The following is a 17,603-nucleotide window of genomic DNA, read 5'->3' as shown; positions in this document are numbered from 1 at the left end:
GCTAAAATTCTTTCTTATCATCTAAAATAGGAATCAGAAAACTTTCTATAAAGAATCTGATGGTAAATATTTAGACTTTATGGGCCATATAGTCACTGCACAGCTATTCAACCTTCCATTGTGATGTGAAAGCAGTCATAGATGATATATAAAAGAGTAGGTATGACTATGTTCCACTATAAAGTTTAATTTATAAAAGTAGATGGCAGACCAGACTAGGCACCACAAGTCATAATTTACTGATCCCTAATCTAGAGTTATTATTAGCAAGTTTTGCTACCTCAGACTGTGTTCAGTTGTGGAATGGATCTTTGTATAAATTTTAAAACTGTCTCACTGCAAAATCTGAGCAGGACTTTGAGACTTTGGGTGTGAAATTAATTGAAAAATACCACATTTTGCTACAGTGCCTTGTTAAAGTTGGTTGATGAGACATGTGCTTATACACTCTCACTTAGTCACACATACACATGCACCTAGACACAGGTAAACAGATCAAGTTCACTTGCTTTCTCTGAACTCATTATGTCTTCACATCCTGTCATTTCGTTGCTCTGTAGCTATTTTACTTTTCATTTGTTTCCAGCTCTGGGCTCTGTTGCATTTCATTATGCCAACGTTATTTGATTCACATGAGGAATTTAATGAATGGTTTTCCAAGGACATTGAGAGCCATGCCGAAAACAAATCTGCCATAGATGAGAGTGAGTACTTTTATGAACTTGCATTCTTGCTACTGTAGGCAACATATTGGATATTTTCTTCTGTGTAAAGAATTTTCTTCTAGTGTGCATAAGAGGATCTGAGACAAAAGTTTTTTCTCTTTTAAAATAAAATTTTTTTCTTTTTTATGTGCTTTGTGTGTGTTTAAGAGTCAAAAAAGGACTTATCAATTGATGCTGCTGTAGTGTTGACTATTTACTCAAGGCAGAACAAGCAAAGTTCACATTTTGGCTTACAAAATCCTCATTTTCCACATAGATCCTAAAAAACTTTATATTCTTTGTGAAATGGGGTAAGACTTTTTGCCTGTAATAAAAACAAAATATTAGAAGGATAATTTTTGGTATTTTTTCTTTACATATTAGGATTTATTTCTTCTTTGAACATTTTTGAATTTTTATTATAAATTTTTTTGATCTCTTAACTAGTATCTTTTAAGAGAGTTGTGGAGTATTTATTACACAATGTGAAGTGATATCTACCATTAGAAAAGTCCTTAAGTAATTTCTTATTCTACATGTTGTTAATATGCTGACACACTTTGAAAAATGATTTTGGGGCAACACTGGGAGTCCCATATAGCTTGCATTAGACCTGTTTGAGAACCCTATTATTGATAAAATGTTCTTGAAACATTCTGAAGGTGAACTCTGATAAAAATAAAGTCATCCTTATTGGTCTGAGTAAATGATAGCAAAATGCATTTGCCAGTTACTGTAGGAAGATGCTGTGGAAAGTTCAGATCCTTGGCTTCCTACCTGGGGAAAGATTGTTTCAGTCTTGCAAATAAATCATTATGCCATAGGCGTTCAGTGAGAGATGATCATGATATTTCTTTTGTTTGTGTTAAATTGATATAATGTATTATTTGTCTGGGGGGTCTCCTGCCATTTCAGATCAACTCTCTCGCTTACACATGATATTGAAGCCATTTATGCTGAGGAGAATCAAGAAGGATGTGGAAAATGAATTGTCTGACAAGGTAAGGAAAGTCAATCTTGTGAGTTTAGGACTTAATAAACACCAACTTAAGATTCCAGGGTAAAAAAAAAATTCCTTGGTAAATGTTCAGTTGAAGCGTAATTAGTTTGAGAGAAAACCTTTAAACTTGGAGGGTCAGCATAGACTTAAGATGAGTCACATAATCAAGGCAAGTAATAGTTTTTTCTTTTTTGTTTTATACTTATTACAGAGAATTTGAAATATTATAAAAGAAAGAATAGTATAATGAATCCTCCATATAGCCTAAATGATCAACCCATGACCATTCTTCACCCCTTTAGATTATTCTGAAGCAGATCTTGAATGTCTTTTGTTTCATTTATAAATATTTTCATATGTATCTCTAAAAGATTTGGTGTTTTTTTAAAATATATAATCACATATCATTATCATCTCTACAAAAAAAAAAGAAGTTACTTCATTGCAGTATCACATACCCAGTTAGTGCTTAGATATCCCCAGTTGTCTTTGTGTATGCTTCTTTCTTTCTTTATCTTTTAAAGTCTTCACTTTTCGAGGTCAGGATCCAAACAAGGTTCATATGTAGTGTTTGGGTGATATGTCCCTTAGATATCTTTTAGGCCCACCCTTCTTTTTTCCCTTTTGCAATTCTTTGTTGGGGAAACTGGGTAGTTTGTCCACAGTTTTCCACGTATCGAATTTTGCTCAATGCATCATTGTGGTGTTCTCTGATATGTTCCTCTGTCTCCTGTATTTCTGCAGACTGAGAGGTAGATTTAGAAGTATACTGTGCTTTGAGTTGTATTACTTTTTCTCATAAAGTCTATAATTGTGGTTCATAAATATCTTTTTTGAATTTTTCCCCGACCTCTGTAATTTTCTGTTATTGCTTGTGAATCCTCCCAATATTCTCCTTTTGTCTTTTTTTTTTCCTCCCAGTTCTTACTCCTTTGGAGTATTTTCCTGCCTCACATAGATTACACCTGTTTCTCATAGTTCTCCTGTCTATATAAAAGGCATCTTTCCAGGTTCTTGATAACGTCAGGTGGTTCTCACTGTCACTGCCAGAGGCTGGATCATTGTGAAATTTAGTAACTCTCTTACAGGATTGTGGTGGTGACGTACACCTTCAAAGAGAGGGAAAGAAGTGTACCGTTGTTTTATTCCTTTAAAAAAAACTATATGGCTGTTTTGTGAAACTGGTTGATTTTGCCTAAATAGAAGTATCACACAGATGTACCTGATAGAAAATACTTCATTAAAGAAAAATAGATCTTTGAGGCTTTTATATCAGAAACAGCTTAAAAACAATAGCAGCATCATAATGTCTCTTATTTAGTGGTTATTAGCGAGGTGATCAGAAGATGTGTGGTTGTAAACTACTGTGTGTATTATAAATTTCTTAAACATCAGCAATGTTTCTAATCTATGAATTAAATAATATATATGTTGTTGAACTATTACTCTCTGCGAGCAGCTGATATGTAGAGATGCAGCTTCTAGATTCTATTCAGACTTCCCAGGGAGATGAATATATAGATAGCTGGTTCTGTATCATAGGATATACAGTGATGATCTATGTGAAGTATAATGGGAACACAGAAAGGGGATAGTTCTGTTAGTGAAGGTTAGAGAAGGCATCAAAACAGAGATGACATGTGAGCTAGATCTGGAATAATGAGTTGGCTTTTACCAGGAAATATGGTGGGAAGTGGGTGCTAAACAACAAGAATGAACAAAGGTAAGTCAATACTCAAATAGGCAGCGTGTGTGGCAAACATTATTCAGACTGTTGTTGCTAAGAAATACAGGAGAACATCATGAGATTGGGACAGTACAGGAAGTTAGACTATGGGAGGCCTCTGCCTACAGGAGAATTTGTAATATTTTACCATAGGCAGTAACTTACATTGAAGGTTTTCCTGCACTTGGGTACTTTAGAAGACTTGCATGGAAGGTTTCTTGGAACCAGGAGAGATTGGGGCAGGAAGCTCCCATAGTAATAGCAGTCTAAGTTAGATATGGTGAGATTCTGTGGTATGTCAGAGTGGTTAGAGAAAAATTTCCAGGTTGAGTTGAGGAACTTAGAAAATGATAGAACACGGGGTATGAAAGAGAAGAGATCAGAGCTGACTTTTTGACTTTGAAGTTTCTTTTTGGGCAACTTAGTAAATGACAATGCTGTTAATCAAGTAAATTGTGAAAGAGAAATTTTTTTCCTCATAGATCAGAAATGCAATTGCTACAGACTGTTTGAGTAATACTATTTTAGTAGGTAGTTAGAAGTATGGGGCTTAGGGGTGTTTGGAAATATATTTTTGCAAGTTACTGTGGTTGATGGTAGGTGGTGCTATTAGAAATGGAAGAGGTTGCCCATGGACAGCATGTAGAGTGAGTGACAAGGGAAGAGGATCAAGAAAAGCTCATATTCTGGATAGTTAGCCACATCATAGGTTTATAGAGATACTGAGTTTCTTGAATTAGCCATATCACAAGTTTATAGAGATACTGAGTTTCTTAAGATATGTATACTGTTCTCTTTCTAACCATAATCTGCCTTGCGTGAGTTTCCAAATTTATGGTAATACTGAGCTTTCTTACAAACTGTTTTTCAAAATATAAATGTCCTTATTGATTTTTAGATTGAGATTCTAATGTATTGCCAACTAACCAGCCGACAGAAACTGCTGTATCAGGCACTGAAGAACAAAATTTCCATTGAAGATTTATTGCAGTCTTCTATGGGCTCTACCCAGCAAGCACAGACAACCACCAGCAGCCTCATGAATCTAGTCATGCAGTTTAGGAAGGTAAGAGCTTAGGTTAGCTGCCCTAGAGTTGTCTTTATTAACCCACTTCAGGGAAGAGGCTGTAGCTAGCCTTGATGCCAAATAAACAAAGGCTGTTAAAGAATGAGAATGGGAATATATATATTTATAAAGGTAAATATGCAGGGTTTAGGATTCCCCCGTTGCTTCATAGTGATGTCTGCACGTGACACCCTATTGTCTTATCATTTCCCTTTCTCTTAGGTATGTAATCACCCAGAATTATTTGAACGACAAGAAACTTGGTCTCCATTTCATATTTCCCTAAAGCCATACCAGATTTCAAAGTTTATCTACCGTCATGGACAGATCAGGGTCTTCAACCATTCACGAGACAGGTGAGCACATACTAATATCTATTTGCTCTAAGAGTGCTTTTGTAATTTGGGGTTTTGTGGCTTAGTAGATAAACTTAATTGAGAGTGAGTTCCACAACAGCGAGGTATTTAAGCAGTGGGTGGACAACTGTTTGTTGAGGGATCTAGTGATAGGGTCTGTGTACTATCAAGAGTTTAACTGGATGACCTGAAAGGCCCTAACTACTTGCAGTTCCCTTTCTGAATGAGGAATGTGCATGTGTGCAAACATGTACTTGTACCAACAGAGATCAACAAATATCTCTAAGTATTGAAATTGCTTTGTAGTGGCTTATTTCACACTTGTAATAGCACTTGTGGAAAAACAGATTTGATTTCAAATTTACCTTTTTCCCAGAATCAGCAATGATAGATTTGGTTAAAAAAATGAAGTGTTGTTAATGGTAATATGCTGGAAACCACTTCCATTCAGAAAATAGGTGTGTAGGTCCATTCTTCACCTCTGCATGCAGAATCAGTCAGAAAATAATGATTTTATTTTGAAAATTTAACAATTGCTTTTGAATTTTTTAAACAAATTCCCAAAAGAGTCTTGCATACACTTGCACTTGAGAACCATAGATTTAGAAAGCTCTTTCTGTATAGAAACTATATAAACAATATTATCAAAATAATCATCAACAACATCTAGCCTAACATTACTGAAACTGAGACACATTTCTTGGGTTTAATTTTAGAATTCTTTGTGATAGCTCCAGGCTAATACTTTACATGGGCAAGGGGATTAACAGAACAGGGTTGTAGTGGTTTTTGTTTAATATAGTGTATGGCAACTTCCAGTGCTGGAGTTGTGTTTCTGGAAATGTGAAATAAAATGAGACCGCTTTGAACTTGTATTATCATCTACTACCTTTAGTAAATATTTAGTATTTTATATGGTATCATTTTTGCCTGGCAACAAAATTCTCAAAAGTATAAACAGTTTTAAACCTTCAAAGATTCTTTTAGTTTGGAGCCTCCAGTTTAGTTAACTTTCTGATATTTATATTTGGGTTTGGATTTATTTTATTTTACTTACTTTACAGGTGGTTAAGGGTTCTTCTTTCTCCATTTGCACCAGACTATATCCAACAGTCTCTCTTTCACAGAAAAGGTAGGTGTTTTGGTCTTTGAGAAGGAAAGTATGCCAAGGATTTATCAGGATGTTCTTTGTTTTGCTGAGTTGTAACTAATAGTGGCTTTGCCTGAATGCTAGGCTTTTGTTTATAGTCTTGATAAGATTTAAGTAAGTTAGTTGTCTTCATCTGTAGATGCTAGTAAGCTTTGTGGTTATAACAGAAAGCATAAAAAATTTTTTTTTAAATTTCTTTCCGTTTCAGTTGACCTTCCATCTTTATTTTATATCTGTCTCATAAAAATGTCTTACACCCTTGAATAAAGGTATGATAGAGACAGTGCAGGGTCTTAGTTTGATTCTTTGATTAGTTTGATTCTTTAGGTCCCTGCTGCTTAGTCTAAAGAAAGGAACCTGCTCAACTTTGAGCATTGTCCAAAGTATTGAGGCAGAAGTTCAGAATTCTTCACCTCTGTGCTTTCCTTTTCTTTTCCTTTTCCTGGCACAATAAAAAGAGGAAGGCAGTTAGCCAAGGATCCGAAACCCCAGAGGTAACTGATGAGCCAACTCCACTCTGGCTCATATATGTCATATCTCATACGTCTGCCTCTCTTACTTGTGATTGTGGTACAAAAATATGACACTCTATATTCTGTCAAAGTGGCTGTATTGGAACCTTTAGAATAGTTTTAAATTTTTAAGTCAAAATTCAGCAGTTCAGCAGGCTTTAGTTGAGTGTTGTCTCTTGGTTTTCTGTTGGGTTTCACTTTGTTCTTTGATATTCCAGGTGTTAATGAAGAAAGCTGTTTCTCTTTCCTTCGCTTTATTGATGTATCTCCAGCTGAAATGGCAAACCTCATGCTTCAGGGACTTTTAGCCAGGTGAGAAGTTTGTTCATTGTTTGATGAGAGAACAGTTGAGAATAAATAGGGGCAAATGTTGAATACTGTGAAATTAAATATTTAGTATTATATGATCTTACAGAGCATCTCATTCTTTTTGTATTAAGAATTAAAGTTTTATAAGGAAGTCATAACTTTCTTTTGAAAATTTAATAATTGTACAATGCCTCATGCTATACCTTAAATAAAAACTGTTTAGGTTCTTCTCCCAAATGCTATCAGAAGGTCTTCAAGTCTTAATTTCTAGGTAGAAATTTGTTTTATTTGTTTGTTCAGGGCAAATGATGGCTGATGATTCCTTTACTTAGTAGGGATTGTAGCGTAACCTGCCTTATGTATTCTGGGAAACTTAGTTCTCTGTTCTTATTCTTTGGAATAATGGCTTTTACTTAATTTACTGCTTTGTATTATATTTGTGTAAAAAATAATGACCTCATTAGGAGAGGCTTATCTCCTTTATAAGAGGATGTTTTTATAAAGGTTTTGCGATAAGAGTTGAATATTCCTTAACACTAATAGGAGCTTTACGGAGGATTTTCGTTTTCATAGTAGCAAACCCAATTCATGCCAAAGGTAGAATTTATAGAACAAAAGTATGAACCGACTTTGAAAGAACTGTGTCTAAAATGCCCAAGATTGACAGAAGAGACAGTTAATGAGAGACAAGGTTCCTCGCTGCTATGAACTACCCTCAAACCTCCATGGAGCACTGAATAAGCATGTCTGCTGTGGTTTGTTTCAGATGGTTAGCTCTTTTCCTGTCTCTGAAAGCCTCCTACAGGCTCCATCAGCTGCGCTCCTGGGGAGAGCCGGAAGGGGAGAGCCAGGAGAAATATCTGAGAAACAAGGATTTCCTTCTTGGGGTTAATTTTCCACTCTCCTTTCCCAACCTTTCCAGCTGCCCTTTGTTAAAGGTAAGCAATTATTTCAGCATCAGTTATCTGTGTAATACTCCCTTCCCTTTTCTTTCAATCAATAAAAGTAATAAAGTAAAAGATGACCTGAAGCGGCCAAAAAAAGTTCCCAGAGGAGTGAGAGCAGAGTATTGTTACAATTTATTACATACAACTTAATAGACATTTTATGTGTGTATACAGTATATGTATTTATATTTTAATATATATTTTATACATAACTTTACTGGGAAGTACACATATTTTAAAGTACACATTTAAAATATATGAATTTACACTTGTGTATGCATTTGTGTAACAACTATCTAGATTAAGGTATAGAATATTTCCAGCACCCAGAAGTCTTCTCTTATACTTCTTCCCATTTGAAACCTCAAGTTCAGAACTGACCACCAAAAAAAAGATATTCTTTTTTAATGCCGTGAAGTAGTCCATTGCCTGTTTCTAATCATAGTTTATTAGTCTAATGTTGGTGGATATTTAGGTTGGTTCCAGTTTGGGGCTATTATGAATAAAAGTGCTATACATATTCGTGTACATGTCTTTTGATGAATGCAAGCACTAATTTCTTTGGCGTTTATATCCAGGAGTGGGATTGCTGTATCATCACACATATGTATGTTTAGATTTAGTACCCATTGCCAATGAGGGTGAAAGAGGAAAGTGGAAAAACTGGCTTAAAACTCAAGATTCAAAAAACTAGGATCATGGCCTCCATCACTTCGTGACAAATAAGTGGAAGCGGTGACAAGTTTTATTTTCTTAGGCTCCAAAATCACTGCAGATGATGATTGCAGCCATGAAATTAAAACACTTGATCCTTGGAAAGAAAGCTGTAAGAAACCTAGACAGTGTATCAAAAAGCCAAGATGTCACTTGGCTGGCAAAGGTTCTTATAGTCAAAGCTCTGGTTTTCCCAGTAGTCTTGTGAGAGTTGGACCATAAAGAAGGCTGAGCACCAGAGAATTGATGCTTTGAAATATGGAGCTGGAGAAGATTCTTGAATCCCTTGGATTGCAAGGAGATCAAACCAATTGTTCCTAAAGGAAATCAATTCTGAATATTCATTGGAAGGACTGATGTTGAAGCTGAAGCTCCAGTTTTTGACCACCTGATGCAAACAGCTGATTCACTGGAAAAGACCCTGAAGCTGGGAAAGATTGAAGGCAAAAGGAGAAGAGGGTGGCAGAGGACGAGATGGATGGATAGAATCACCAACTCACTGGACATGAATTTGAGCAAACTCAAGGAGATAGTGAAGGACAGGGAAGCCTGGCGTACTGAAGTCCATGGGGTCACAAAGAGCCAGACATGACTTAGTGACTGAACAACAACCCATTGCCACATATTTTTCCAAAATGGTATTACAAAGTTAAAGTCCCACCAACAGTGTGAGAGATTTACTGTTCATCTTCCTTGCCTACTCCTGGTACTGTCAGTTCATTTTTTGAATTTGTGATTTTCAGTTTCATCTCCATGGAAAATAATGATGTTGAACACTTTTTCATGTAATTGTTCACCTTTATATAGGTAAGGGAGAAAGGTAAGGGAGAAAGTGATAGGTGATAGGTGCAGGTTCAGATCATGTGTGACCTTATAAGTTAATGCTAAGGATCTGTGTATTATTCTGAATGAAATGGATAATGCTGGAGAATTTTGAGAAGCGATTTGTATGTTTATTTTATAGTTCTTTAACGAGATTAAAAGTTTAAAAGGTAGAAATTTTCTTTGTATCCTCTAGAAAATGTAAGGGGTCGTCAGTCACACGGCCTACAGAATGTAGGCTGTTCTTTGGCTGTATCTATTATTTGCCTGCTGTCCACTGAAGAACCCGTGTGGTTTCTTTTTCTTCTGTTTCCCAGTTTCTTTCTCAAGTGTTGCTCCATGTACTTTTTTGGATTCCGAAGATAAGATCAGTAATGCAGAAGGAGCATAGAATTGGGTTCCAATTCTGTTTGGAATAATATAGTCAGTGGTGGCAAGGTGACTTCCTTCTAGTAAATACTGCTATGTTTGGTAGACAGTTGCTTAACCTCTTGTAGTCTGATTTCCTTACATTTGATACTGTGTATTGCTAAAGATACAAATTTTTTTTACTAGTTTTATTTTTGATACAGAAAGCACCATTGCCCCTGGGATTTTGTTGTGCCCTATTATGTCAATGCTTCAATCTTACGTAACACTGAAAGAGATGCGTCAATTATTTGTATTCTTCTGCTTTCTGAAAATAGAGTAGTGTGTTCAAAGCACCTGTTCCGTGCTGTCCTTCAGTCAGTTAATTTCTTGAGAAATTTAGATGTGGGCAGCATGCTTTATGTGAAATTGGTTTTTCCAAAGTTAGATTCACTTCCATTTCTTCTTCTTTACTTTTATTTCATGTTGTAGGTAGACATTTGCTTTTGTAGTAGCTTAGCATGTAGAACTGAGTTACTGAGCCACAGGTAGCTGAAAGCTAATCATGGATGTGTAGAGATGCTGTTCTGCTTTGGCTCTCGTCATCCTTATCTCCAACATACATATGTTGAAATATCAACCAGGCAGTGTATCTTGCCAGAGTTGGTTGATATATCTTTTCTAAGAAATACTTGCTTTCAATTAAGTAGAATGATTTTTACATGATACCTAGCCTTAAAGGTTAGACTGGGTTCTGATTGAACAATCATTTTGTTGACACTCCATGTGTAACAATTAATAAAGCCCATTATAACTGTGGCTTTTTCAGTCTGGCCATGACTCACAAGAATATTTTATACTACCTGTAGTTATGTAAGAATCAAGACTAGGTGAATAGAATCACCATGTAGAAAGATTCTGGATCATTCTGTGTAATAGTAAGGAAAGAAGCTGACATTTTGGGACTAAGGAAGGGTCTTACTTTCTGAATGTGAAAGAGACCATCAGAAATTACTCAGAGAGCAGTACGCATATTTCATTGCAGAGTTACTCTGACATGTAGTTTATGATCAACTACTACTGATGACTGTCTTAGTCTATTTTGGCATGTACCTGTTATATTCCTTCTATTTAAAAATCGTATAAAGTTAAGTAATTTTGAAAAAACAAAAAACAAAAAACCTGATTCAAACCTGAGCAGATAGTTTATTATGGAAACTCTCCCCTAAGAGTGGCTTTGCTAGAATATGCCTCTCACCACTGTCATGCTGCTTCTCACACTGATTTCTCCAAACCAAGTTTTTCTTATTCAAGAAATATTTTTTTAGAGAACATGACATTGCCTATTTTGCAAGAAGAGTAGAGAAAGAAATTTTGACTACTTAATTCTTTAAAACAGATTTCCAAAGTTTATTAGTTAAGAGTATAGAGTAAAAGCTAAAACTTAAGATGCATGACATTTTAGTGTACATACATATATGAAAAACACACTTCCTCTAATCCTGCCAGTTTACAGTTTTTTACAAAAAATGAGTCTTTCTTTGGGGTGGGGGGAAGGTAACTTGTCAAGTATGGACAACAGTGGCGAGACTTAAGTCTAATAATTATCTGTCTTGATGATGTTTGGATTTGTAGATAGGATTTAAATACAAGGTCTTGGGTTCCTTTTATTTATTTGTGGCTGCACCAGGTCTTAGCTGTCATATGTGGGATCTATCGTTGTGGCGCATGGACTTCTCTCTAGTTGTGGCACGAGGGCTTAGTTGCCCCATAGCATGTGGGATCCTAGTTCCCCGACCAGGGATCAAGCCTGTCCCCTACGTTGAAAGGTGGATTCTTCACCACCACCAGGAAAGTCCCTTGTCTTGAATTCTTTTTGTCCTTTCTTTGTGATAAATTCATCATGTATGTGCTTTGTGCCTTTTCCTGATGTGACTTTTTTGTTGTCATTGAGCTCTACAAAAAAATTCCGGCATTATTAATACAGTTTACAAATCCTCTGAAAGATCCTTTGCTTATACAGGGATGCTACTACTGTGGAATCAGAGAGAAAAATTTTATCTTCACAGGAAGCAAATTTATAACTGTGCTTACCAGTTTCAGCATATATCCTGAAAATATACCTTGAAAGGTATTTGCTGTCATTCCTATGGTGAATTAGAACTTCAGGAAGGACAAGAAAAGTCCTGAAAGATTAGAAAAAGACTGACATGTAATTGTGGGTCGTTAAAGCTTGAGGGGGCAGGAAGTACCCTAGTCAATGATTAGAGAGTTAAACTTTTTTTCTAATGATATTAATTAATAACCATTTGAATTCATGAACCTAAGAAGTAGCTAAGTTGATCCTGAAGATATGACTGTTTGCTTTCCATTAGTAGATAACAGGCCCAGGTGATTAGAGAAACAGGAAGAAATAATAGGTATAATATATTAAAAATCGTAGCCTTTGTCTTGTTGCCTTGGCTATCCTAGAGATATTAACATACATATAGGAAAGTGCACAAGTCATGTGACAGTGCCTTGTCTGCTCATTCTAGTCCTTGTATATGATAGTATCTCACTGTGGCTTTAAATTACATTTCCCTTGTGAATAATGATATTGAATACCTTTTCTGATGCTCACTGGCCATTTGGATAACCTCCTTGGTGAAATGCTTCTTCAAGACACTTGCTTATTTTTCTTTGTTCTACCTATTACTTACTTTTTCACTCTCAGTACTATCCTCTGTTGAATTGTTAGCATTTTTTGTATCTTGTGAAAGAAATCTTTGTCTTTATTGAGGTCGTGAAGATTATTCTGTTTTTCTCCAAAAATTTTTTTGATTTACTGTTCAAATCTACAAGAAACTGTGTTTTTAGTGTATGTTATGGGTTGTCATTTTTTTTTTTTACTTATCATAGATATCCATATCCATTTGACCCAACTTCTTTTGTTGAAAAGCCCATCCTTGTTGCACTACAGCTTCACTTTTGTCAAACAGGTGGCTGTATATGTGTAGGTCTATTTCTTATCATGTTCTGTTCTATTAGTCCATTAGTCTGTCCTTGACCAGTACCAATTATCTTAATAATTCTTGCTCCATGATAAGACTTGAAACTGGTAGCACAGGTCCTCTGTCTTTGGTTTTCTTCAGTATTGCCTTTACTGTTCTTGGCCCTTTGCATTTTCATGTAAATTTAGAATCCTCTCATCTGTCTTAGTTTAAACTCTTTCCAGCAATACTACTAGCCTCATGTGTCTTGATTGTGCCCCCCTGTTATTAAAACATTTTTATCTAGTACCTGTGTATTATTTCATTTAAAATGATATACAAATAACATATTAATATTATTTACATTGTGAAGCTTGCTGTAATTTCTCTGGAGACCATTGACCTAGACAGCAAAAGATGCCTAATTGAGTAAGAAATGTTAATAGAGGAGAGAACTGTTTACAGGAGAAAGTACTCCTTTTTTTGTTTCCCACGCACTCTTCACCCTTTCTCTCCTGATGTTTTCACTTGCTTGATCCCAAGGGCCAATGAGATTGAGCATTCGAATGGATCCATTATTTGTATGTGTATCAGAAGAGCTTGTTGATTGAAAGAATCTCCAGGGGTGGAATGTGATCTTGGCTTAAGGTTGGGTTTTTCTAATGCTCCTTCAGAGTAGTCTTCCCCAATGGCAGTCTACTCCTACAAAGAGAAAGTACTGTAATTAATGTGGTTTTTGAACCTGTCATGCATCAGTGCCTGTTGTGGGCGAGGTGTGTTAACAATCATAGTCTCTATTTTCTAGTTTGAAAAATCATTCATGCATATAGTAAAAAGACATGCACAAAATTAAAAGGAATTTAGAAATAAAAAAATGAGTCAAGATCAGCGTTGAAGACATAATTACACTGCCAAAATAATAGTAGATGACTAGTGGTAAAGTTCAGGATGGAAGATCACTTTAGGTTAAAATGGACAAAAAAATACTCTTTTATAGAAATGGTATTGTTTAAAATTGGATCTTGAGTGGTAGGGACCTGGATAGGAGGAGGAATATTCCAAGTTAAAGATTTGAGCCAAAATAAAGAGCAGTGGTGAGAAAAAAGGCTGGATAAGTAAGTCACCTTTCTTCCAAGGGAATCTTTGAATGCCAGTCTATTGGGATGTAGATGTTAAACCAGGAGTTTCAACCTTTTTGGCTCACCTTCTCCAGTAGATGCTACAGTTGTAATCCTGGGGGGATAAAGTTTTGGTGGCTACTATCAAGCTTTGGGAAGGAATAATCTGGTAGTTGGTTTTAGGAAGGCTGTTAAATCACGTGTCATTACAGCTCATCAGTGGAGATCTCTGCCACTGGTATTTGATGACTGATCTTAAGATTATGACAACAGGAAAGATTGGACATGGGGATCTGTGATGAGGAGAGTATTAAACTAAAGTTCCAGGTGAACACTTAAGAGTGAGATTAGGAGCTCCTTGATATTATGAGTGCAGGTAGAATAGAGAAGGCCCAGGTGCAGGGATTTACAAGGAGAGAGATTCTGGTTAGGAAGTGGGTAATGAAGTATGACAATTAAAAAGAATAGGAACACCTTGCAGGAGAGTCTGTTAGATTAAAGCTGAGGTTTGTAAGAGAAAGGAGACTCAGATTTGAAGATGAAAAAGGAAGAAGGCAGTTCAAAGGGAAATCAAACATATAAGAAAGATTGATAAAGGATGCGAAAGTGATTAACTGTCCTTTTTACATGGTAGAGAACCAGTGTTCAGGTAGGCACTCTTTAATTAATAGAAAGCTACTTCTCAAATACAAAGAATATTTTACAAGATCCTGAAAGACTGAAACCAAGCTGAACATTTAACAAAAAATGCTATTAAATAATTCTGCCATTTTTGGTGGACTTCCCTGTTGGTCCAGTGGTTATGACTCTGTCTTCCAATGGAGGGGGTGAATCCCTGGTTGCAGAACTACAATCCACATGCCAAGTGGCATAGCCAAAGGAAAAAAATAGCTCAGTTCTGTCTTTTTTTTTTTTGGCTGTGCCAGGTCATAGTTGCAGCACTCAGGATCTTCTATCTTTGTTGCAGGTGTGGGATCCTCAGGTGCAACATGTGAACTCTTTGCTGTGGCATGTGGGATCTAGCGGAGAAGGCAATGGCACCCCACTCCAGTACTCTTGCCTGGAAAATCCCATGGACGGAGGAGCCTAGTAGGCTCCAGTCCATGGGGTTGCTAAGAGTTGGGCAGGACTGAGCGACTTCACTTTCACTTTTCACTTTCGTGCATTGGAGAAGGAAATGGCAACCCACTCCAGTATTCTTGCCTGGAGAATCCCAGGGACAGGGGAGCCTGGTGGGCTGCCATCTATGGTGTCGCACAGAGTTGGACATGACTGAAGTGACTTAGCAGCAGCAGCAGCAGCAGTGGGATCTAGTTCCCTGACCAGAGATTGAACTCAGGCCCCCTGCATTGGGAGCTCAGAGTCTTAGCCACTGGACCACAAGGATGTTTTTTTTTTCCCTTTGAAATTTTGTATGTTTTCTTATCTGAGGGAATGTCCTCCAACTTAAAATTAGAAGTATAATCTTCCTCTCTATTTAAAATAACATTTTCTGAAGAGTTCTAACTTCCCTTGGATGTTGGGAAATATGGGTGGCATTGGTAACTTGTTTGGTCATGCATTGAGTTTATTGCACATTGGTTATTTTTGCCATGCATTTGAGCTGAGATCTAGAGGCATTTCTTGGGAGTAAGAAATATACCAGCAGCTGCTGCTGCTGCTGCTAAGTCATTTCAGTCGTGTCCGACTCTGTGCGACCCCATAGATGGCAGCCCACCGGGCTCCCTCATCCTGGGATTCTCCAGGCAAGAATACTGGAGTGGGTTGCCATTTCCTTCTCCAATGCATGAAAGTGAAAAGTGAAGGTGAAGTCATTCAGTCGTGTCCGACTCTTAGCGAACCCATGGACTGCAGCCTACCAGGCTCCTCCATCCTTGGGGTTTTCCAGGCAAGAGTACTGGAGTAGGGTGCCATTGCCTTCTCCATATACCAGAAGAAGGAAGCTAATTTTTAGACATCTCAAAGACTAATTGCAAAAAGAGTGTCAATTGTGGATATTACCCTGTAGTATTAATACTTATCTATACCTATAAAACAAATTACCCAAAACTGTAGCAGCAAAAAATAGTGAACGTTTTTAATATCTCATAGTTTCTGTTGGTCATAAACTTGAGAGCAGCTTAGGTAGGTGGTTCTGACTCAGAAAATCCTATGAAGTTGCAGTCAGGATATCAGCTAGGGTTGCAGTTACCTAAAAGATTGACTGGAGCCATAGTGCCAGCTCACTTATATGCCTGGTATTTTGGTGCCTGCTTTGGCTGGAGGACTCAGTTCCTTAAAATGTGGACTTCTCCATGGGGCTGCTTCATTGTCCTCATGACATGGCCTCTGGCTTCCCCCAGAGTGAGTCATTCAGGAGAGAGAGTATGGAGGAGCCTCAGTGCCTTTTATATTAGTTACTTCATTACCAAGTTTGTTTTGGTATTCTCTGTTGTGAGATTTTGGCTTAGGCAATATATGAGTTCTGACTGATACCATGAAAGTTCTTAAATTGGAAGGGATGCTGGCATCATAACTCCCTGCTCTCCATGTTACCTCTCTGTTCACAGTTTTGTTAGCCACAGCAAATGTCAGCTGGGGAAACCATTAATATAGTATAATACATTGCCATTTATCTTCAGCCCAAAATTCATTGCTCATAAGCCCTAACTCTTTGTGAACAATTTTATCTTGCGTTTTCATTTGATTTGCCTACTTAGTTCTGATTATGTAACTTTGATTATTTGGAAACATAATGCTGTAGAGATGCTATTTCTCCAGCTCCTTTGTTTTGCTTTTGCTTTCTTTTGTGATACCATGAAGTTGAGTGGCCTTGTTTTATATGTATAGTAAATGCAAATTTGTTTCAATGTTTTGATGGGAAAACATGAATCCTGATTCCATGTTCAAAATCAGTCTTAAAAGTAAAATTGGGGATTATTCTCAAGCAAACCTGAGAAAAGAGACAAAGGGAAATGCTAAAATTGAAAGTGAGTACCAGGATACTGTATCTTGTACTATTCAAATAATAACTTTTTTATAATTTTTATTTTCGTCTGTGCTGGGTCTTCATTGCTGTGCAGACTTTTCTTTAGTTGCAGAGAGTGGGGACTGACTGCTCTCTAGTTGAGGTGCATAGACTTCTTATTGCAGTGGCTTATCTTGTTGCAGGGCGCGGGCTCTAGGATGTCTGGACTTCAGTAGTTGTGGCTTCTAGGTTCTAGAGCACAGGCTCAGAAATTGTGGTGCACAGGCTTAGTAGCACCATGGCATGTGGGATCCTCCCAGATCAGGGGTCAAACCCTGTCTCCTGTATTAGCAGGCAGACTCTCCACCACTGAGCCACCAAGGAAGCCCTCAGATAATAACTCTGAATAAAATTCCTTTGGAGCTATCAGATTAACTTTTAGTTAATTTTTTCCATATTCACTTTTATCCTCTTGTTGCAGAAAACCCTTTATTTTGTTCTCTTCTGTGCCTTCGTATATTTTATGTTATAAATAGTGGCAGGTATTGTTCCAGCAGCCTGTCTCCTAAATACAGCTTCCTATCATCAGATCAAGGTGAATGCTTTCTTCTTATTCCTCTGAGGAGGAAGTTAATGAATGTTGACTTACCTACACGTTGTCATCTTTTTCTTGATAGTCTATCTTTAAATCACATATTACCTAAGTTATATTCAGCAGTCTAATCCAATCCTCCCGTCTTTCTTGCCACTCATGGATGTGAATGAATTTTAACAGTGGGAAGCTCTTTTTTTTCCCACTGAGTATACCTGTAAAACTCTTCTTACCCAGCAGTGAATGTTAAATTTGAATCCTGTGTTACAGAGTTCAAAGAAGTACCATTCTCATAATACTGGCTTTGGGGGGGTATACAA

At 36.9% G+C, this 17,603-nt stretch overlaps 1 protein-coding gene across 4 annotated transcripts in view; it reads left to right on the top strand.

The window, feature by feature from the left end:
* The window catches only part of INO80 (INO80 complex subunit), a 123,697-nt gene that overhangs the window by 57,676 nt on the left and 48,418 nt on the right, over positions 1-17,603 (top strand). For all 4 annotated transcript variants that reach the window (XM_027553582.1, XM_027553580.1, XM_027553581.1 and 1 more), the window contains 7 exons: positions 587-704; positions 1,620-1,705; positions 4,329-4,496; positions 4,719-4,852; positions 5,917-5,984; positions 6,733-6,826; positions 7,590-7,761. In XM_027553582.1, coding sequence (XP_027409383.1) covers positions 587-704; positions 1,620-1,705; positions 4,329-4,496; positions 4,719-4,852; positions 5,917-5,984; positions 6,733-6,826; positions 7,590-7,761 — 840 coding nt within the window. The remainder of the gene's footprint in view (positions 1-586; positions 705-1,619; positions 1,706-4,328; positions 4,497-4,718; positions 4,853-5,916; positions 5,985-6,732; positions 6,827-7,589; positions 7,762-17,603) is intronic.

The sequence above is a fragment of the Bos indicus x Bos taurus genome, chromosome 10, assembly GCF_003369695.1.
Source record: "Bos indicus x Bos taurus breed Angus x Brahman F1 hybrid chromosome 10, Bos_hybrid_MaternalHap_v2.0, whole genome shotgun sequence".
NCBI classification, from domain to species: Eukaryota; Metazoa; Chordata; class Mammalia; order Artiodactyla; family Bovidae; genus Bos; species Bos indicus x Bos taurus.
This window is presented reverse-complemented; position numbering and strand designations above follow the sequence as displayed.